General features: G+C 39.4%; 2 protein-coding genes and 1 long non-coding RNA gene across 3 annotated transcripts in view; 1 reads left to right on the top strand and 2 right to left on the bottom strand.

The window, feature by feature from the left end:
• LOC134213099 (glutathione S-transferase E14-like) overlaps positions 1-8,003 on the bottom strand; it is a 29,475-nt gene extending 21,472 nt beyond the window's left edge. Inside the window, exon 1 of the mRNA XM_062691701.1 lies at positions 7,871-8,003. The gene's annotated coding sequence lies outside the window, so the exon portion shown is untranslated. The remainder of the gene's footprint in view (positions 1-7,870) is intronic.
• Positions 8,004-9,805: 1,802 nt separating this feature from the next.
• LOC134210123 (uncharacterized) lies at positions 9,806-22,881 on the top strand. The gene is made up of 3 exons (XM_062686149.1): positions 9,806-9,877; positions 9,950-10,126; positions 21,221-22,881. Exon 3 carries the CDS (start codon positions 21,670-21,672, stop codon positions 22,879-22,881), a length of 1,212 nt encoding a protein of 403 aa, XP_062542133.1. The 5' UTR covers positions 9,806-9,877; positions 9,950-10,126; positions 21,221-21,669.
• Positions 15,856-19,177, bottom strand: LOC134217251 (uncharacterized). The gene is made up of 3 exons (XR_009980963.1): positions 19,106-19,177; positions 18,857-19,033; positions 15,856-15,960 (listed from the first exon to the last, which is right to left on the bottom strand). It is a non-coding gene; the product is annotated as an uncharacterized LOC134217251 (long non-coding RNA).
• Positions 22,882-23,241: the final 360 nt, after the last annotated feature.

Genomic DNA, 23,241 nt, shown 5'->3' with positions numbered 1-23,241 from the left:
AAAATGTAAGTCCCTATTAGTGTCTCGTATTCACGACTCGCAGCTTGAATACATTCAAGATAAACAGTCCCCGAAGGATGTCTGGGATGCCCTGCAGAGAGTTTTCGAACGTCGGAGTATAGCGAGTCGAATGCACCTCAAACGGAGGATGCTATCTCTCCGTTTCGACGGCGGAAGTTTGCAACAACATTTCCTGCTGTTCGATAAACTTGTCCGCGAGTATCGCTCAACTGGTGCAGATCTGGAAAAAGTTGATGTTATCTGCCATCTACTGTTGACACTAGGGCCATCGTATTCTGCTGTAATAACGGCACTCGAAACGATGCCAGAAGAACAACTTTCCATTGAATTTGTGAAGTGTCGACTACTGGACGAGGAGACGAAACGGAAAGGAGTAGATTCATTTTCCCTCACCAACGAACAGACTGCTTTTGCCGGATCGAAGCAGCAGTATCCGAAGAAAACATTTAAATGTTTCGGCTGCAAGAAGGATGGGCATAAGATATCAGATTGCCCGGTCCGGAAAGAGAAGAGGAAGACAGAGGAAAGAAAGTCTAAGGCGCACCTTGCCAGTAAAGGTGACGTGTGTTTCGTAGGTGTGAGCAAAGGAAAAGAAGAAACAGTGAAGTCGGATCGAATACAGTGGTATATTGATTCTGGCTGCTCAGATCACCTAGTTAACGACAAAACACTTTTCGAGGAGTTAAAACCTTTGCGAAAACCAGTGGAAATAGCGATTGCGAAAGGCGGCGAGACAATCGTGGCCAGGTATTCCGGCACGGTAAAGGTGATTTCAGGATCGGCAATGATCATATTGAGTGCACAAACAGAAACGTTTTATTTGTACCTGAACTACGATGCAACTTATTCTCTGTATTGAGAGTAGATGAAGCAGGTATGCGTGTTGTGTATGTTGGAGGAAAGGTAAAAATCAATCGTGGAGCGGAAGTTGTGGCATGCGGTTGTCGCACTGGAAAATTATACCAACTCGATGTTTGGAAAGTCGATAGCGTCGCGAGTGAGTCGATGCTAACGTGCGGTCGTGTTCCGATGCAAATGGAGCTATGGCATCGTCGTTACGGACACCTTAATGACAAGAGCCTAGGAGAAATTTTCCGATGTGAAATGGTTACGGGAGTGAAACTGTGTGTGAGCCATGCTTGTTGGGGAAACAGACTCGGAATCCGTTTTCCATACGTGAAGCAAAAAGGTCGTCGCGAGTGCTCGAAGTAATCCACTCGGATGTCTGTGGACCAGTGACACCGGTCGGACTAGATGGTGTAAAATATTTTGTGACATTTATCGATGATTGGTCACATTTCGCGATGGTGTTCCTAATCAAATCGAAAAATGAAGTACTGGAACAGTTTCGAAATTATGAAGCTTTCGTGACCGCGAAATTTGGACAGAAAATAAGTCGCTTTCGATGCGACAACGGTGGCGAATATCGCAATAGTGAGTTCGAAAGATTCTGTAAGGCGCGTGGTATACAAGTTGAGTGGACGGTTCCATATACGCCCGAGCAAAACGGGATAAGTGAGCGGATGAACCGTACTCTTGTAGAAAGAGCCCGTTCTATGCTGGAGGATAGTAATATTGACAAACGTTTTTGGGGTTAAGCAGACCAAACCGCGGCATATCTGGTGAACCGCAGCCCTTCGAACGTGATCCAGTCTGGAGTGACGCCGTTTGAAATATGGGTGGAGAGTTAGCCGAATATTTGCGAAAGGGGCACTTTTGAATGTAGTGCTTTCGTGCATCTTCCAAAGGAGCATCGAAAGAAAATGGATGGGAATTTTTATAGGCTACGCTTCTGCTATCGTGTGTGGGACGAAAGATCGCAGAAGATTGTGCATGTGCGTGACGTTGTGTTTGACGAGTCTCGTGTCCCGACACTGAAGAATCAGCAGATAAGCAATTCGGATATGTTTCTGTATCCGACTTCGAAGAATGAGTTAGCTGTTATTGACGATTCTCCTGATAGTGATGAGCAAGTTTCTTCCGAAGAATCTGAAGAAGAGTTTGGAAGTTTTATGCAAGATAGCGAAATTGAGCCGCATGACGACCTCGGTTCTCCGGGCGAGGATTCTGGTGATGAGCCACAAGTTGAGCAGCAATCACAGCAGCGTTCGCAGCGTGTACGAAGTGCCCCTGAGTGGCACAAGGACTATGAGGTTGAATATGCAGCATATGCTCTAAATGCAACAGGGTACGTTGATAACGTACCGAATTCCTTGGCAGAGGCTCGAAAGCGAAAAGATTGGTTAAAATGGAAGGAAGCAGTAGAGGACGAGATGGTTTCGTTGAAAAAAAATAAAACTTGGTCTTTGACGGAGTTGCCTGAAGGTCGTACCGCCATCACAAGCAAATGGGTGTTCCGGATCAAACGTGGGATAAATGGACAGCTGGATCGGTATAAGGCTCGTTTAGTTGCGCGCGGTTTTAGTCAACGAAGAGGTTTCGACTACAGTGAAACTTATTCACCGGTCGCGAAACTAGACACACTTCGCACCGTCTTGGCGGTTGCAAATCATGAAGAGATGATCATCCATCAAATGGACGTGAAGACCGCCTTCTTGAATGGAGGGCTTTCAGAAGAAATCTTCATGGTTCAGCCAGAAGGTTTTGAAGCTGGGAAAAATCTTGTGTGCCGTCTGGAGAAATGCTTGTATGGGCTGAAGCAGGCATCGCGAGCTTGGAACGAGCGGTTCCATTCGTTTGTGGAAAAACGGCTGAAGTTCACGAGGAGCATGAATGATCAGTGCCTGTACACGTGGAAGACCAATAAAGGGACAGTGATTATGGTTATTTATGTGGACGATATCATCATCGCTGGTACTTCGTTGAAGCTTGTCGAGACGGTGAAGCATTGTTTGGCTAGTGAGTTCGAGATGACTGATGCTGGAGAAGGGAAATGCTTCCTTGGCATGCGCATTGACCGTGATCAGCATAAGGGAGTGATGTGTATCAGCCAAAAGCAATATCTCGAAGGTTTACTGCGGCGTTTCGACATGGAAGACTGCAAGCCCATTTCAACTCCCATGGAAAATCGATTGAAGCTATCGCGTGGAGAAGAGATCAATCGGACGAACCAACCCTATAGAGAGTTGATAGGGTGTTTAACCTACGCTGCATTGACAACTCGTCCTGATTTGGCAGCATCTGTTAACTATCTCAGCCAATATCAGAGCTGTCCCACGGACTACCACTGGGCCTATTTAAAACGAATTCTGCGCTACATTAAGGGAACGTTAGACATCGGTCTTGTGTTTCGGCGGAGTTCCGATGCGGTAACAATGGAGGTATTTTCAGATGCAGACTGGGGAAATAACGTTATGGACAGGCGCTCTGTAAGCGGCGGCGTGTTCAAAATTTTTGGATGTACTGTGGCGTGGATTGCACGAAAGCAACAAACCGTATCGCTCTCATCAACTGAGGCGGAATTAACTGCGCTGTGCGTGGCTGTTTGTCACGAGCAGTGGCTTATGCGAATAATGCAAGATCTGGGATACGATCCTGAGAAGCCTGTAGTATTTCACGAAGACAATCAATCGACAATGCGGATTGTCGAAGATTCAAAAGATTATGGGAGATTGAAGCATGTAGACATCAAGTTCCATTATGTGCGGGATCTAGTACGACTGAAGAAAATTTACCTGAAGTATGTTCCCTCTGACCGACAGCAAGCCGACATGATGACCAAGAGTCTACCTGTGGCGGTTTTTCGGAAGCACTGTGCTAGCATTGGGCTGGCTAACTGCAGCGGTTGAGCAGGGGTGTTAGGAGGCAACCCCTATAGCAAGCCGTCCCCATCTACATCACCAATAGTGTAGGTGCTATTATCATTCTCACCAGTTGACAGTTCATTTTATGTTATGTTCTTTTGTATTAATTATAACAGATAACCTTGTAATAACAAGATCGCGTGTTTTAGTTTCTTCCGTAATTTCGTGTTTTATTCCGGTTTATTCCGAGGCCATCCGAAAACCATTTCAAAAGTAGCTGACTACTAGCGCCTCTGCAGGCAGAATCGCGCGAAATGATTCATGAACGATGGATTTAAATCAAGTGTTACGTCTGTTTGTCTGTGCTAAAAGTTTTGAATCAACCACGTCACAGCTTCGTTCGCGTTGTTTTTAAAATATTTAAATTTAGCGCATTGACGCTGACGAAGATCAAGCAAACAACCAAGTAAAAATAAATACCGAGATATCGACACCTAAATTTTCAGTGGAAAGATTTTCAATATTTTTTATTATTTCATTAAAAAATTAAAACAAATGAAATTCTGGAGACGGAATTTCCTTTCATAATTCCTCCAGAAGTTTCTTCAGAAAATCCGAAAAAGCGAAATACCCTCCGATTTCGCTCCATAATTTCACTTGTAAATCTATGAGAAAGTCCTTCGGAAATTCTTCTAGGAACTTCTCCGGGAACTCTTCCATTAATTCCTCCGGGATAATTTCCAGGATTTTTTCCGCTAATATGTACCTCCATAAATTACATAGCGAAATCCTCTAAGATTTAATTCTTCTCGCAATTACTTCAGAATATCCTTCAAGAATTACACTAGACATTTCTCCAGGTATTTCATTCGGAAATTAATTTGAGATTTCCTCCAGGATATCTCCCAAGAGTTTTTCCAGGAGTTTCTTCAGAACAAATTCTTGGGAATTCATCCGGTAATTTCTTCGGCAATTTATCTGGGAATACTTTAAAGATTTCATCTGGGAATTTATCCACCAATTCCTCTAGGTATTTTTCCTGGAATTTCTTCAGATATTGCTCCAGAAACTCCTTCAGGAACTTCTCCAATAATTATTTCAAGACTTCCTTGTGAGAATTCCTCTGGAAGTGCTTGTGGGAGTTCCTCCGGGAGCTCCTCCAGGAACTGTAAGTGTTCGTAGTTCAGTGTTGAGTATTTTTGATACTTTGTGAACTTTACGTCGTGAAAGTAGTGTAGTGTCCGCATATGTAGTACAGTTTTCTCCGTATTTTGGTATTTTGTCCACCCACTGTGTAGTACGCAGCCTTCGCTACCTTATGGGTTTTAAAATCTCACCACCAGAGTTCGCTACGGACTCCATATTGGTAGCAAAAGGATGGCAAGGAATACGCCATGATGATATACGCTTGGCAGGTGTGGAGATGGGGGAAGAGAGAAAAAAAAAGAGTAACACGGTGATGGCGAAAGGTAGAGGATCGTCCTCCTTAATCTACCGAACGAGATAGTAAATTCCGGAACTGTAGAGTGCACCGCCATTCGGTGGTACAAAACCAAGTTGATGACCCCCCTCCCTTTTTCCCTTGGGGACAGTTCCGGAGATTCAGGCCGACGACCGAGTCCGTCAACATACTCGAAGAGGCTCCTGGATGGCGTATGAGTCTGCAGAGGACGCCATTGCATCCCATCACCAAGTCTTAGTGTGGAGGAGTGCTAGCCGCTAATTGGCGGGAAAGGAGTGTCAAGTCGGGAACGGCAGTTCCATGGATACGAGCCAAAGTCCGAGTCCGTCAATATGCTTGGAGAGGCCCCGGATGGCGTACGAACCTGCAGAGGACGCTATTATAAGGACCGAACCCATTCTGTTGCGTGAAGAGCCGCTGATTGGCGGCAAAAAACGAATACCGTGGAACTCAGGTTAGCGTAGTATAAGAAAGTGGGACAGTGTGGAAGAGTGTCGGAAAAGTCCGAATAAATGTAGCGAACGAAACCAAAGAATGCTTCAGTGCGGTCATTCCTTGTATCTCGAATCTTCCCCTTAAGCACGCCGACCCTGAGGTGTATTGTAGTCAGGGAGTTTCAGGAAGGCTCCCCGCTGAGCAACCGGCAGTTATAGAACTTCACAGGGAATTCCTGGAGAATATTTGGCAGGAATTTCACGGGAAATGGGATTTCGGAAGTTCCTCAAGAATTCAACTCCGGGTATTCCTCCGGCTGTTTCTCTGAAAATTCCTCCGCGATTTTCACCAGTAGTTCCTGAGGGAATTTATTCAGACTTTCTTTCAGGAATTCATTTAGGTATTCTTTAGGAATTTATCTACAAATTTCCTGAGAGAACTTCTCTGGGAATTCCTCCGGGAGGTCCTCTAAGAATTCTTCCAGGAGTTCCTCCTGGAATTCATATGGAAGTTCATTTGGGAGCTCATCCGGGAGTTCTTACGAGAGTTCCTCCGGGAATTCCTCCGGAAATTATTCCTGTAGTTCTTCAAGCAATTCCTCCAGAAGTTCCACCGGAAGTTTATCCGAGAATTCCTGTGAGGATTTATCAGGGAATTCCCATGAAAACTCCTCCGGAAATTACTCTGGAAGTTCGGGAGGAATTTCCAGCTAAATTTCTGAGGAAAGCCTAAATGATTTCCTGAAAAAAGCCTGAATGATTTCTTGGAAGAGCTATTGGTGGAACTCCCAGAGTAATTTGCAGAGGAACACCCGGAAAAACTACCAGAAGAATTCTTATAGATAAATCTTGTCTAGCTGAAACCTTTGTAGGGGTATGTAGCTGGATTGCCATCATCATCATCAGAAGACCATCCGGAAAATTCCCTGAGAAGCTCCCAGAGAAATTCTCGGAGGAGCTTCTGAAGGAATTTCTATATAAATTCCGGAAGAAATCTAAATGAATTCCAGACAGAAATCCTGAATGAACTCCCGGAGGAAATTCTGTAGAAATTCAGAGGAACCCTCGTAGGAACTGCTGATAGAACTACCGGAATAATTCTCTTGGAATAAATAATGGTGGAATTTTTGGATCAATTTCCGAAGGTGAAATTCATGAGGACATTGCAGAAGAAGTTGCTCGAGGCATTCCTAAGGGAACTTCGATAGAATTCCCGAGAAAGCTTGCATATGGTTTTTCTGCCTATTGTATAATAAATATTATTTCAGAGAGGATTTGTTTAGAAAATCAGATGTTTTCTTAGTTTAGGAAGTTTTCTAAAATTTATGGAAGAATGCAGAATTTTTGAGATTTTTGAACACTAAGTACGTTAATAATTGTCTCACTTTATTTTAAAATATCTGTTCAATAAAACATGCATTTTTAAATCCACTATTGTTTGAATCATTATTGTTGTAAAATAAACGCACAAAGCGAACGTTGCATTGTGGGCGTGAATACGTCACGTTCATTGGCGTTGCGTTTTAGTACAAAAAGTTGACTTCAACGCCCAGCGCGACGCGTTATTGTGATCCATCCTTTACTGTTGGTTGTGAATTTGGTTTCAAAGTTTTCGAAACTCTGAAGGAAATAATATTCATTAATATTCATGTGTAAATAAAACTACTGAAAAAATAACAATTTTTGAAAACCTAAAAAAGTTGCCCAACAGGTAGCGGAATACCTATTGACGGTGTTGGTTTGCGTGGGAATGCTATCAGATTCGTCAAATCGTCGTTTGAATCTTTGTTTACTAAAGCAGATAAGTCGTTTTGAAAATTTTGCCTGAACTCATGCTGGCTTTGACTCTGATCACCTTGGCGAAGCTGTTGTTGTGTAATTTGAATCTTTACACACGGTTTTAACAAAATTTTGTTCAAGCATCCATGTCTGTTCTCTGTGACTTGATTATCGTAAGTTATTTTAATTTATTGATGCAAAACTCTAAAAATAAAGACTTTTGTACTTTAAGCTTTACTTGACTGCAATTTTTACAAAAAAAAGTCCCGTAGCTTCCAATCCACTCAATTAGAATATATTTGAACAGTTTGAATTTTCAAAAGGCATGTTTAATTTAATTTGCATTATCAAATTGCATACAATATCAGTTTAGCGGACATGCAATCCTTTTTTACGAATATGCAGACGTGATGCACAATAACTGAGATCCTGATGCCACTCTTATTCATGTATTCATGTTGTCTACTTACTTAAGCCAGCAAAAGTCAACAGTCGAAATTTATTAGGCTGTTATCAACACACAAACTTTGAATACTGAACAAATTCGGCGCACGTCGACAGTTGAACAAACCCTTCGACCAATGAACTGAGACTGGTTATGGTTACTGCCGACAGACTCATTCAAGTGAGATTTGACGACCGACACATGCGTCGTCTGATTTCATTCGTATGCGTTTGCTCAATATTTGCAGAGATGGAGCGTACACTGAGATAAATGATGCGGTAATGATAAACATAAACTTGTATTAGATAATACTATATTCGAATTCAGTGGAAATAAATACTAATTTAGTTAAAATCACTGAAAATGTTGTGAAAAATACTATGTACTAAAGAAATTTGTCATAGTATTTTTTAGAGTGCACTCGTGTCAAAATAAAAACAAACAGTTCATGTATTTTACTACGGTGAATTTGCTTTTTTGTTATGATAAATATGGTTGTAGTAAAAACAAATTTGAATCTATAGTAATTTAAAAAACATTGTGTTTTCCGTCGGAAACAGTCGAAACAGTAGATACAAGACACTTTTTGTTTAGTCACCATTTTGTGTTTTGAATCAGTCAGTCCCGTTTATTCGTGTGCTCCTGTTTGCTTCCAAAATATGGCCGAAAAGAACAAATCTGCAGAAATAATCGTCGATAAAGCTTTGAATGAAGCTCTGGAGGATTCGGAAGAGCTGATTGAAGGTAATTGCATAGCTCAAAAAACAATAAACGGCCTAAAACATGACTAAACATTTTAGAGGACGACGAAAACCCAGAGCTTGAGGAGCTCATCGTGAAAAAAATGGGGATTGGATGTTTCGGTGTATTCCATTTTGATCGGTAAGTCATCGTTTGATTTCGGACGTATATGCCCAAAAAAAATTTTAAATCATTAGTGTTATTAGCTAAAGAAACTGCATATTTCATTATCTTAGAAGTTTGTGTGAGCTTATGTTAAGTCCCAAGCCAAAATAGCGAAAGGGCGGTGAAAACAGCTTAATTTTACAAAAATATACGGGCTTAAGCCCCAAAAGCAAATCAGCGGAACACTTTAACCGAGACCTAAAACCCCCTACGCAATCCAGTGGAACGGCAACGAAAACATCAGAATTTGACAATAAAGGCTCCCACGCAATACAGCAGAACGACGATGGAAACGTAAAAATTGTCGAATCTGCCGTTTCCGTCGTCGTTCCGCTGTATTGCGCGGGGGCAATCTTTATTGTCAAATTCTGCTGCTTCCGTTGTCGTTTCACTCGATTGTGTGTGTGGGGTTACTGCCGCTAACCGCAAGTCGAGCACATCTGTATATGGCCGCCCATATACAGATGTGCTCGACTTGCGGTTAGCGGCAGTTTAGATCTCGGTTAAAGTGTCTCCATGTTTGTGCAGGATAGGAAGAAACAGAGCTGATACGTTGAAAATTCTGTTTGTTTGCATTATGCAAACAAGTGAACAGTGTTTCAAAAAACTTTGCAGCAATGAAGAAATTTGGTGCAAAAACAATTTAAAACATTTATACGTAAAGTTTAAAAACATCATAACTGCCATCATCTTCTTCTATGACTTTACATTCCAACTGGAAGTTGGCCTGCTTTTCATTCCCTTCATTCCCTCAGTTATTATTTAAAACATTTCTATACCCATGATTGCATGAGTATGTATCTTGTGCGACGAGTTCGATGGATACACGCACAGGGTTTCGAGAATATTTCCCACCGAAAACATCCTTGAACGGAACTAGAATCTAACTCATAGTAATGAACTGCTTTTTAATTTTTATACGGGCTTAATTCTTCCCATTAATTTGATCATTAATAAAACTCATGCACACAGGTGCATACCTACCTGTCGTATTTTGAAATTATAAACACCGCTGCATGTGCGCCTTACTGTCAAAAAAATGTTGTCATTCTCAGTTCATTCCAATCTTCAACATTTGGAGTAAGTTTCCTTCGTTCTCTAGTTATTCTGCTGTAGTCGAATAATTGTAAGTACAAACACTGATAGTTAATAATACTACTAATATCTACCTACAGTTTACATATTTTTAACATTTTAGTGGTTCGGAAAGATATCTTGTGCGAGACGGATTTTTAGCAACGAGATCAGCTCTACAAAATCCTCTGTTTTCTTCACCATAACAAATCAACAATTAGAGGATTTTTTGATGCAACATTGCAGTCGCCAAACCACTCGTGCCGATCTTTTTTTGGAGCCAACATCCTAGCCACTAAATGTAAGCTGATTACTAAAATATTTCCGCAAGGGCTTTTTTTTTTTAAATAAAGCTATCCATTGGGGAAGACGTAGGGTGAAGCCAGAGTAAAAGCAACGGCGCGATGCGACGCGACGCGACAGTGCAATTTAACAGTTCATTGTGGTTCATTGTTAATAATTGACGTGAGTCGCGTCGCATCGCACGTCGCGTTTACTCTGGCGGGCACTGTATAGGTCATTTGATGGAAGTTTCATTCACAGCGGAACATACAATCCAGCAATCTGAAAATGAGCGTAACGTGTATCTGTTTTGCCGCAATCGTCTGATACGGTATTTATGCAGTTTCAAGTCTAGCTAAGACGTACCCTTCAGTAATTCTTGCATGATAGATTGAACTTAATATAGTTTTAGTAAGATTGTTGCAGGGCAGAAGATAAGACCATTTTTTGTACTGCTTTGAGTGAGGGAATTTTCAACCTTTCAACTAGAATCGTGTAGCATCTATTAACATCTTCCACATCCCCCTAGAACAATAGGTACATAAATAAAACACCAAAGTACGCGAAGTTTTCGTGCCAAACAATATTTGAAACCCTGACTGAATTTGTCCAATAGGAGACTTCCTACAACAAGTCTATAATAAGAAATATTGACATTTGATAATACAAGTACCAAATTAATATAAGGTAAACGCTTATTTCCAGCAGACAATAATTCTGTATATTGATCTAGTTTTGGCTTATAGGGTAACGGCAACAATAGTGCAGATATTAGCAAAGCCAACAAAGATTTGTTTCATTCATTTAATTTATTTAGCTTACATCAAAACAGATAACACTGAATCAAACATTTGATGCCATAATATACGGTTCGAGACCGTATCTCTGCATCTTCAAATGTGCCCCACGCTCACCAAGTCGTTCTGCACCTGGTCAGCCCAAGTCGTCTCGTACTTGCCGGATCGGAAGTGAACACCATCTTTGCAGAGTTGCGGTCCGACATTCTTGTAATATGCCCTGCCCATCGTACCTTTCCGGTTTTAGCAACCTTCTGGATAATGGATTCACCATAGAACTGAGTGAGCTCGTGGTTCATCCTTCGCCGTCACACACCAGCTTCTTGAACACCCCCAAAATGGCCCTAAGCATCCGTATCTCAAATTCTCTGAGGGTTTGTAAGTCCTCCTCGAGCATGGTCCAAGTTCCTTAGAGGACTACCGGTCTTATGGGCGTTTGGTACATGACTCATTTGGTGGGTGGTGAATCTTTTTGACCACAGTTCTGGAGCCCGTATTAAGTTCAAATTCCACAGATGTGCCTTCGACACATATAAATGAATCGCGTGTTTTGAGCATGCTTATAGCGGCACACTAGGAGTTAACTTTCTGAAATCAGTATGGCGAAAGGTATCTAAGGTTTCTCAAAATTAAGCACCTTAATCGAAAAATATTTGGTAGGCGTAGTAGCGGACACCATCCTTCATAACTGGTACCAAATAGCTTTTCATGAAAAGTTTCTAATTTTGAGAAAACCCGCGTTAGATGTCTTTCGCCATACAAATTTCTGGCGGTTAACTGGTTCATTGACTGGATCTGTTGAAAATCGTACCCGGCTGTTACATCCGGCTCTCTAAATGACACTTTCTAGCGCAATGTTGAACAACAGGCACGACAGTCCATTACCTTGCCTTAATCCTCTGCGGTATATACAGTCGAATGCATTTTTTAAATCGACAAACATATGGTGCGTTGTGACCTGGTATTCACGACATTTTTGGAGGATTTGCCATACAGTAAAGATCTGGTCCGGTGTCGAGTGGCTGTCAACAAAACCGGCATGATAATAATAAGTTAACTTCCCATAAACTCATTTACTATTACTGACAGACGACCGAAGATAATCTGGGATATCACTTTGTAGGCAACATCGCTCGGTGATCGCTCGAAAGTTCGCCCATTTCAGTTTGCCCCCTTTTTTTGTAAATGGGATATATGACCCCTTCCTGTTCATTTTTCCAGATTCTGACAATCAGTTTGTGCAGTAGCAAATATTCAACGTGTTAAATCTTTTGTCTGTGATGGTTGTGAATCCGATTATGAAACTTGTTATCATCTGGTATGTAACTGCCCAGTTTATGCGCAACTGTGTTTCCAAATATTTGGTAAACACTTACTAAATGAAATTGATGACTACAGAAACCGTTCATAACCCGTTGTGGTAAGGAGCTATGAGCTTTTGTACGTGTTGTATACGTTGAATGCCCTCTTCAAGGGTCCCTTTCCCAAACTTCCCATTTTTTTCCCATCCATATTCCTTTCCTTTTTATTCACTTCCTTTTCCGTCAGGTGCGTGATGAGAAAGGCTGTGAAGGCGATGGCACAAATCTCCCGAATTTAGGTGAACGTGCCCCTGGAGCCGACGTTCTGATACCTGATGAGCAGGAGGTCGTGTGTTCAATCTTAATTCTTTCTATGTTTCACGTTCTTCCAATATGATTTCTTTTGTTGAACTTTCACACCAACAATTCCCAAAATCTCCGCGGTATCTAGAGCACCTAGAGCGATCTAGAGAGATCGTACACTGAGAGCAGCTTTACAGTTAAAAATACTATATTGTAGGGTTAAATTGAAAACACAACGCCACTAAATTTGTGCAGACTACTTGTTCTGCTCATCCTAAAATCATAATGCTGTCAATTTTACCATGGGCAAAAACCAAAATATAGGAGTAGAAATAACTATGTTTCATGGTGTTTTCAAAATTATTTTATTGTGGTAAACAGATAAGTGTAGTTATTTTATCAAGAATTTTGTAGTAATTTTGAAAACATTAAATTTTGTCTCAACAAAGAATGCATGGTGAGATTATTCATTTCAATATTGTTTCACAATAAATAAAAATATTAAAAGATTGATTGATATTTTTTATTTCATCGAAAAACTTCAACTTAATGATATTTACATAAAGTATTTCTTAAGCCTAATGTAACTATGCCCTTGCTGTTCGTAGATGTGAATTGGGGGTCCATCAAAACAGTTTACATTGAATATGTAAAATACCGGCTCATCATTGATCACTTTAAAGGAGGCCAAATGCTGTGAGTATGATTCAACACTCCATTGCTGACATGTAACAAATAATTCATTCTTATGAACTAGTAAATCTTTAATTTCAAACAACATGACTGATTTCATATTCATTGATGATTTAGTTAGGAACTGACCGACTTTGTATTCCACGCCTTTGCTGGTAATAGTACATGAAGCTTCGAAATTTGCGGTTAATAATTCATTTGTTATTGCAAGATGTGAAAAATATGGTAAATTTATCAACCTTAGCCTTACTGCATTTTTGTAGCAAAGTGCGTCTTTGAAATTGTTCAAACTTTTGATGTCGTTCATGAAAATCAATCTGGCTTTGGTACAAAGCGTTAAACATATATTGCGCCTAGATGTTATATTCCTGCAGTATTTCTTGAAAACCTGATGGAATGCTTCGAAACGAAAACTCCAGGTATACCGGGGTGGTCCAATTTTCCTTATTATGTCTGGGTAGTGAAGCAGTATGTGATACTTTGGTTTTAAATGTGTTGCAAATATTTTTTTGTACAAAGTATGATGGTAAACTATTTGCTCTTGTAAAGTAGTGAGAATTTGTTCGTTGAACTGAGGAAGCAAAATTATATCTATTAATTCAACCAAAGACAAAACGAAATCCCAAACTTCGTTATTTTCAGGCATTAGATCACCGAAAATCAAAGGGAAATAGTGTACGAAATATAGCATTTCTCTTGCTGTCATTTTAAAATTGGTTGATTTAATCTGTTCTTTGGTGATATACTTGAACGTGTTCCTTTTCTCTGTTTCTTTGCAATCAAACTTCTGTATCTTATAGTTAATTGTTTGCAATGGATGTGCATTTTCTCCATCATGTGCAATAGAACTAATGACATGTCGTAGTTACAAATACCGTGTGAAAAAAAGTCGTGCATTAAATCGACACTAGTGAATTTCGCTACATGATAATATTCCAACTTATTGAAAGCAGATTCTTCTTTTATACCAGATTCTTTGAAATTCAACTGAACATCAGTTTCATACTTTTCTATAGTTCGATAACAATTTGGATCAAGTTTTAGCATTTTTTGGCAATCATATTTATTCATAGTGCAAAACCTACAGAACAGCATAGAATTAAATGATGTTGCGTACCCCATTAAAGTGTTGATCCCTAAGTTGTCTCCTAGTATAGCCATTAGTACAAAATACGCACGAATAGTTTTTCCATCTATATTCAATTCAATGCCGTTTTGCTCCAGGTCAATTAGTACATCAATCAATTCTTTCAAAGCAACAGATGGACCCAACTTTGCCATATCAGATGCTTTAACAAAACCAGCAACGAATAAATTTTCTAATCGTGCTAAGAAGTGAGGAGGTATTGTTGGAAAGTTATAGTATAGTCCTGTAACTTTGTGGGTTCCGGAGTGAGCACCAATAGCATCATTCATCTCTACTTCATCAGAGTATAGGAAATACGGTATAACACATCTGTCTTTAAATGATTGTTTCACATGTCTCCATAAAGTACCGTTGACAATATTTGTAATATTTTCTCTGTCTTCTAGCAACCTAATATGATTAATCGTGTCATTAAAATATTCCCACTCTCGAAAAACAGTTTGAACTGATGCTTAATTGGCATAAGGCAGCCTTTCAGTAATGTTTCCATCACTATTTTTGTAATTGACAGTTTGTAATGAATCGTTTAATTGGATATTTTGCAATGTCGTATTTAGTTTTTGCTCGGAGCTTATGAACTGAAATGGTTGATAAATATCCTCGATTAGCTCATTGATGTCTTTGTTATTAACTAAAGGACATATTTTAATTAGAGTATCGCAAATCGGTCTCACGATTTGTTCGGTAATACTTTTTTGTAGATCTATAACATCTTTTCTCGTGAAATTTGGCTTACTGTGTAAACTTAGCGAAAAGTTTAAAAACGTGTCTCTTAACTTATTTCTTAAATCTAAAATATCTGTGTCTTCTAAGCTAATTTTCTCCATCTCTTCATTTTCATTTACGTTATGATCAGCTTCTGCCCTGATTGGAATTTGCACTTGGGTCACATTTTCTTCTGTGATGTCTGGAGCGGTCATATTTTCAACATGAGGTGTGGCGTAACCAGGATCGCTGTCACCATCAGGGTCATTCGACTCGAATAAACCGGCGTGGTTGGAAATGACATGTCGCTTAAAACGATGTAGATTCTGGTACGAAGTCGAGGGCACACATGCTGTACAGGTATACTTGAAGATGGTAGGTGTGCCATGATGAATTGTTAAGTGTTTGAAGAAACTTTGCAGAGAGTTGGACGTAATATGGCACAGATGACAGTTCATGTTGATGATTCTCAGCCTTCCAAATATGCGAGAAGCTACAGCAGTTGACTATTTCTCGACTTTCGCGAGCTGTCGATGTTGTAGAATTGTTTAGCAACGAAGTACCAGAATAGTTCGCAACTTTCGTGAAAGTTGTAGTTCAGAACAAACTTCAGCTTAACTACCAAATCGATACAGCGGAGGAATGAAGGTAACTTGAACTGCAAACGCGATGTTACAACATAGAAGGCAACATTTTTTTCCGCATTACCGATCACGAACATGCGTGGAGAAAATTCAGCTTCTTCTTCTTTCAGCTCGTTACGTAGCTCTTCCACTATTTCCTGAAACTCTCGTTCGGTTTTGCATCTCTGTTTGTGCTTGCAGAATCGATGGTAACTTCCGTCCCGATGTTCGCACCGGCTTAACGATTGCGTGAAATATTGTGCAGCAAATGAAGTTTTTAGTATCTGAAATATATATTAAAAAAAAAAAAGTTTTATATATAACATAATTGATTTTATTATCTTTATTGGAGAAAACAAAATTGATTTGTTTAAACGCTTTATCAATTCAATATGGATATATTTAACGCACGACTGACTATCATATGAAAGTACCATCACTTCCATCTATATTTATTTAGAATTCATCACTATCTCTTAAATAGAAGCAAGACATTATTCAACAGTCGCGATATATCGTGGCCCCGTTTTCACGAATGCTGTTGAAGTTAAAGCATGGTTAGTCAAATACTTATTTTAGTTCAGACATGTTAAGTATGCATACTTAAGAAAATGTAGAGAAGCCTACGATCTCTCTAGATCGCTCTAGGTGCTCTAGATACCGCGGGAGATTTTGGGAATTGTTGGTGTGAAAGTTCAACAAAAGAAATCATATTGGAAGAACGTGAAACATAGAAAGAATTAAGATTGAACACACGACCTCCTGCTCATCAGGTATCAGAACGTCGGCTCCAGGGGCACGTTCACCTCAATTCGGGAGATTTGTGTCATCGCCTTCACAGCCTTTCACATCACGCACCTGACGGAAAAGGAAGTGAATAAAAAGGAAAGGAATATAGATGGGAGAGAATGTGAAGTTTGGGAAAGGGACCCTTGAAGAGGGCATTCAACGTATACAACACGTACAAAAGCTCATAGCTCCTTACCACAACGGGTTATGAACGGTTTCTGTAGTCATCAATTTCATTTAGTAAGTGTTTACCAAATATTTGGAAACATAGTTGCGCATAAACTGGGCAGTTACATACCAGATGATAACAAGTTTCATAATCGGATTCACAACCATCACAGACAAAAGATTTAACACGTTGAATATTTGCTACTGCACAAACTGATTGTCAGAATCTGGAAAAATGAACAGGAAGGGGTCATATATCCCATTTACAAAAAAAGGCGGCAAACTGAAATGGGCGAACTTTCGAGCGATCACCGAGCGATGTTGCCTACAAAGTGATATCCCAGATTATCTTCGGTCGTCTGTCAGTAATAGTAAATGAGTTTATGGGAAGTTAACTTATTATTATCATGCCGGTTTTGTTGACAGCCACTCGACACCGGACCAGATCTTTACTGTATGGCAAATCCTCCAAAATGTCGTGAATACCAGGTCACAACGCACCATATGTTTGTCGATTTAAAAATGCATACGACTGTATATACCGCAGAGGATTAAGGCAAGGTAATGGACTGTCGTGCCTGTTGTTCAACATTGCGCTAGAAAGTGTCATTTAGAGAGCCGGATGTAACAGCCGGGTACGATTTTCAACAGATCCAGTCAATGAACCAGTTAACCGCCAGAAATTTGTATGGCGAAAGACATCTAACGCGGGTTTTCTCAAAATTAGAAACTTTTCATGAAAAGCTATTTGGTACCAGTTATGAAGGATGGTGTCCGCTACTACGCCTACCAAATATTTTTTCGATTAAGGTGCTTAATTTTGAGAAACCTTAGATACCTTTCGCCATACTGATTTCAGAAAGTTAACTCCTAGTGTGCCGCTATAAGCACGCTCAAAACACGCGATTCATTTATATGTGTCGAAGGCACATCTGTAGAATTTGAACTTAATACGGGCTCCAGAACTGTGGTCAAAAAAGATTCACCACCCACCAAATGAGTCATGTACCAAACGCCCATAAGACCGGTAGTCCTCTAAGGAACTTGGACCATGCTCGAGGAGGACTTACAAACCCTCAGAGAATTTGAGATACGGATGCTTAGGGCCATTTTTGGGGGTGTTCAAGAAGATGGTGTGTGACGGCGAAGGATGAACCACGAGCTCACTCAGTTCTATGGTGAATCCATTATCCAGAAGGTTGCTAAAACCGGAAAGGTACGATGGGCAGGGCATATTACAAGAATGTCGGACCGCAACTCTGCAAAGATGGTGTTCACTTCCGATCCGGCAAGTACGAGACGACTTGGGCTGACCAGGTGCAGAACGACTTGGTGAGCGTGGGGCACATTTGAAGATGCAGAGATACGGTCTCGAACCGTATATTATGGCATCAAATGTTTGATTCAGTGTTATCTGTTTTGATGTAAGCTAAATAAATTAAATGAATGAAACAAATCTTTGTTGGCTTTGCTAATATCTGCACTATTGTTGCCGTTACCCTATAAGCCAAAACTAGATCCATATACAGAATTATTGTCTGCTGGAAATAAGCGTTTACCTTATATTCATTTGGTACTTGTATTATCAAATGTCAATATTTCTTATTATAGACTTGTTGTAGGAAGTCTCCTATTGGACAAATTCAGTCAGGGTTTCGAATATTGTTTGGCACGAAAACTTCGCGTACTTTGGTGTTTTATTTATGTACCTATTGTTCTAGGGGATGTGGAAGATGTTAATAGATGCTATACGATTCTAGTTGAAAGGTTGAAAATTCCCTCACTCAAAGCAGTACAAAAATGGTCTTATCTTCTGCCCTGCAAACAATCTTACTAAAACTATATTAAGTTCAATCTATCATGCAAGAATTACTGAAGGGTACGTCTTAGCTAGACTTGAAACTGCATAAATACCGTATCAGACGATTGCGGCAAAACAGATACACGTTACGCTCATTTTCAGATTGCTGGATTGTATGTTCCGCTGTGAATGAAACTTCCATCAAATGACCTATACAGTGCCCGCCAGAGTAAACGCGACGTGCGATGCGACGCGACTCACGTCAATTATTAACAATGAACCACAATGAACTGTTAAATTGCACTGTCGCGTCGCGTCGCATCGCGCCGTTGCGTTTACTCTGGCTTCACCCTACGTCTTCCCCAATGGATAGCTTTATATAAAAAAAAGCCCTTGCGGAAATATTTTAGTAATCAGCTTACATTTAGTGGCTAGGATGTTGGCTCCAAAGAAAGATCGGCACGAGTGGTTTGGCGACTGCAATGTTGCATCAAAAAATCCTCTAATTGTTGATTTGTTATGGTGAAGAAAACAGAGGATTTTGTAGAGCTGATCTCGTTGCTAAAAATCCGTCTCGCACAAGATATCTTTCCGAACCACTAAAATGTTAAAAATATGTAAACTGTAGGTAGATATTAGTAGTATTATTAACTATCAGTGTTTGTACTTACAATTATTCGACTACAGCAGAATAACTAGAGAACGAAGGAAACTTACTCCAAATGTTGAAGATTGGAATGAACTGAGAATGACAACAATTTTTTTGACAGTAAGGCGCACATGCAGCGGTGTTTATAATTTCAAAATACGACAGGTAGGTATGCACCTGTGTGCATGAGTTTTATTAATGATCAAATTAATGGGGAAGAATTAAGCCCGTATAAAAAATTAAAAAGCAGTTCATTACTATGAGTTAGATTCTAGTTCCGTTCAAGGATGTTTTCGGGTGGGAAATATTCTCGAAACCCTGTGCGTGTATCCATCGAACTCGTCGCACAAGATACATACTCATGCAATCATGGGTATAGAAATGTTTTTAAATAATAACTGAGGGAATGAAGGGAATGAAAAGCAGGCCAACTTCCAGTTGGAATGTAAAGTCATAGAAGAAGATGATGGCAGTTATGATGTTTTTAAACTTTACGTATAAATGTTTTAAATTGTTTTTGCACCAAATTTCTTCATTGCTGCAAAGTTTTTTGAAACACTGTTCACTTGTTTGCATAATGCAAACAAACAGAATTTTCAACGTATCAGCTCTGTTTCTTCCTATCCTGCACAAACATGGAGACACTTTAACCGAGATCTAAACTGCCGCTAACCGCAAGTCGAGCACATCTGTATATGGGCGGCCATATACAGATGTGCTCGACTTGCGGTTAGCGGCAGTAACCCCCCCACACACAATCGAGTGAAACGACAACGGAAACAGCAGAATTTGACAATAAAGATTGCCCCCGCGCAATACAGCGGAACGACGACGGAAACGGCAGATTCGACAATTTTTACGTTTCCATCGTCGTTCTGCTGTATTGCGTGGGAGCCTTTATTGTCAAATTCTGATGTTTTCGTTGCCGTTCCACTGGATTGCGTAGGGGGTTTTAGGTCTCGGTTAAAGTGTTCCGCTGATTTGCTTTTGGGGCTTAAGCCCGTATATTTTTGTAAAATTAAGCTGTTTTCACCGCCCTTTCGCTATTTTGGCTTGGGACTTAACATAAGCTCACACAAAACTTCTAAGATAATGAAATATGCAGTTTCTTTAGCTAATAACACTAATGATTTAAAATTTTTTTTGGGCATATACGTCCGAAATCAAACGATGACTTACCGATCAAAATGGAATACACCGAAACATCCAATCCCCATTTTTTCACGATGAGCTCTTCAAGCTCTGGGTTTTCGTCGTCCTCTAAAATGTTTAGTCATGTTTTAGGCCGTTTATTGTTTTTGAGCTATGCAATTACCTTCAATCAGCTCTTCCGAATCCTCCAGAGCTTCATTCAAAGCTTTATCGACGATTATTTCTGCAGATTTGTTCTTTTCGGCCATATTTTGAAGCAAACAGGAGCACACGAATAAACAGGACTGACTGATTCAAAACACAAAATGGTGACTAAACAAAAGTGTCTTGTATCTACTGTTTCGACTGTTTCCGACGGAAAACACAATGTTTTTTAAATTACTATAGATTCTAATTTGTTTTTACTACAACCATATTTATCATAACAAAAAAGCAAATTCACCGTAGTAAAATACATGAACTGTTTGTTTTTATTTTGACACGAGTGCACTCTAAAAAATACTATGACAAATTTCTTTAGTACATAGTATTTTTCACAACATTTTCAGTGATTTTAACTAAATTAGTATTTATTTCCACTGAATTCGAATATAGTATTATCTAATACAAGTTTATGTTTATCATTACCGCATCATTTATCTCAGTGTAGGCTTCTCTACATTTTCTTAAGTATGCATACTTAACATGTCTGAACTAAAATAAGTATTTGACTAACCATGCTTTAACTTCAACAGCATTCGTGAAAACGGGGCCACGATATATCGCGACTGTTGAATAATGTCTTGCTTCTATTTAAGAGATAGTGATGAATTCTAAATAAATATAGATGGAAGTGATGGTACTTTCATATGATAGTCAGTCGTGCGTTAAATATATCCATATTGAATTGATAAAGCGTTTAAACAAATCAATTTTGTTTTCTCCAATAAAGATAATAAAATCAATTATGTTATATACAAAACTTTTTTTTTAATATATATTTCAGATACTAAAAACTTCATTTGCTGCACAATATTTCACGCAATCGTTAAGTCGGTGCGAACATCGGGTCGGAAGTTACCATCGATTCTGCAAGCACAAACAGAGATGCAAAACCGAACGAGAGTTTCAGGAAATAGTGGAAGAGCTACGTAACGAGCTGAAAGAAGAAGAAGCTGAATTTTCTCCACGCATGTTCGTGATCGGTAATGCGGAAAAAAATGTTGCCTTCTATGTTGTAACATCGCGTTTGCAGTTCAAGTTACCTTCATTCCTCCGCTGTATCGATTTGGTAGTTAAGCTGAAGTTTGTTCTGAACTACAACTTTCACGAAAGTTGCGAACTATTCTGGTACTTCGTTGCTAAACAATTCTACAACATCGACAGCTCGCGAAAGTCGAGAAATAGTCAACTGCTGTAGCTTCTCGCATATTTGGAAGGCTGAGAATCATCAACATGAACTGTCATCTGTGCCATATTACGTCCAACTCTCTGCAAAGTTTCTTCAAACACTTAACAATTCATCATGGCACACCTACCATCTTCAAGTATACCTGTACAGCATGTGTGCCCTCGACTTCGTACCAGAATCTACATCGTTTTAAGCGACATGTCATTTCCAACCACGCCGGTTTATTCGAGTCCAATGACCCCGATGGTGACAGCGATCTTGGTAACGCCACGCCTCATGTCGAAAATATGACCGCTCCAGACATCACAGAAGAAAATGTGACCCAAGTGCAAATTCCAATCAGGGCAGAAGCTGATCATAACGTAAATGAAAATGAAGAGATGGAGAAAATTAGCTTAGAAGACACAGATATTTTAGATTTAAGAAATAAGTTAAGAGACACGTTTTTAAACTTTTCGCTAAGTTTACACAGTAAGCCAAATTTCACGAGAAAAGATGTTATAGATCTACAAAAAAGTATTACCGAACAAATCGTGAGACCGATTTGCGATACTCTAATTAAAATATGTCCTTTAGTTAATAACAAAGACATCAATGAGCTAATCGAGGATATTTATCAACCATTTCAGTTCATAAGCTCCGAGCAAAAACTAAATACGACATTGCAAAATATCCAATTAAACGATTCATTACAAACTGTCAATTACAAAAATAGTGATGGAAACATTACTTCGAAAGGCTGCCTTATGCCAATTAAGCATCAGTTCAAACTGTTTTTCGAGAGTGGGAATATTTTTAATGACACGATTAATCATATTAGGTTGCTAGAAGACAGAGAAAATATTACAAATATTGTCAACGGTACTTTATGGAGACATGTGAAACAATCATTTAAAGACAGATGTGTTATACCGTATTTCCTATACTCTGATGAAGTAGAGATGAATGATGCTATTGGTGCTCACTCCGGAACCCACAAAGTTACAGGACTATACTATAACTTTCCAACAATACCTCCTCACTTCTTAGCACGATTAGAAAATTTATTCGTTGCTGGTTTTGTTAAAGCATCTGATATGGCAAAGTTGGGTCCATCTGTTGCTTTGAAAGAATTGATTGATGTACTAATTGACCTGGAGCAAAACGGCATTGAATTGAATATAGATGGAAAAACTATTCGTGCGTATTTTGTACTAATGGCTATACTAGGAGACAACAGGGATCAACACTTTAATGGGGTACGCAACATCATTTAATTCTATGCTGTTCTGTAGGTTTTGCACTATGAATAAATATGATTGCCAAAAAATGCTAAAACTTGATCCAAATTGTTATCGAACTATAGAAAAGTATGAAACTGATGTTCAGTTGAATTTCAAAGAATCTGGTATAAAAGAAGAATCTGCTTTCAATAAGTTGGAATATTATCATGTAGCGAAATTCACTAGTGTCGATTTAATGCACGACTTTTTTTCACACGGTATTTGTAACTACGACATGTCATTAGTTCTATTGCACATGATGGAGAAAATGCACATCCCATTGCAAACAATTAACTATAAGATACAGAAGTTTGATTGCAAAGAAACAGAGAAAAGGAACACGTTCAAGTATAT

This window comes from Armigeres subalbatus, chromosome 2 (assembly GCF_024139115.2).
Source record: "Armigeres subalbatus isolate Guangzhou_Male chromosome 2, GZ_Asu_2, whole genome shotgun sequence".
Taxonomy (NCBI): domain Eukaryota; kingdom Metazoa; phylum Arthropoda; class Insecta; order Diptera; family Culicidae; genus Armigeres; species Armigeres subalbatus.
Note: the sequence above shows the minus strand (reverse complement) of the source record. Positions and strands in the feature narration are given on the sequence as shown.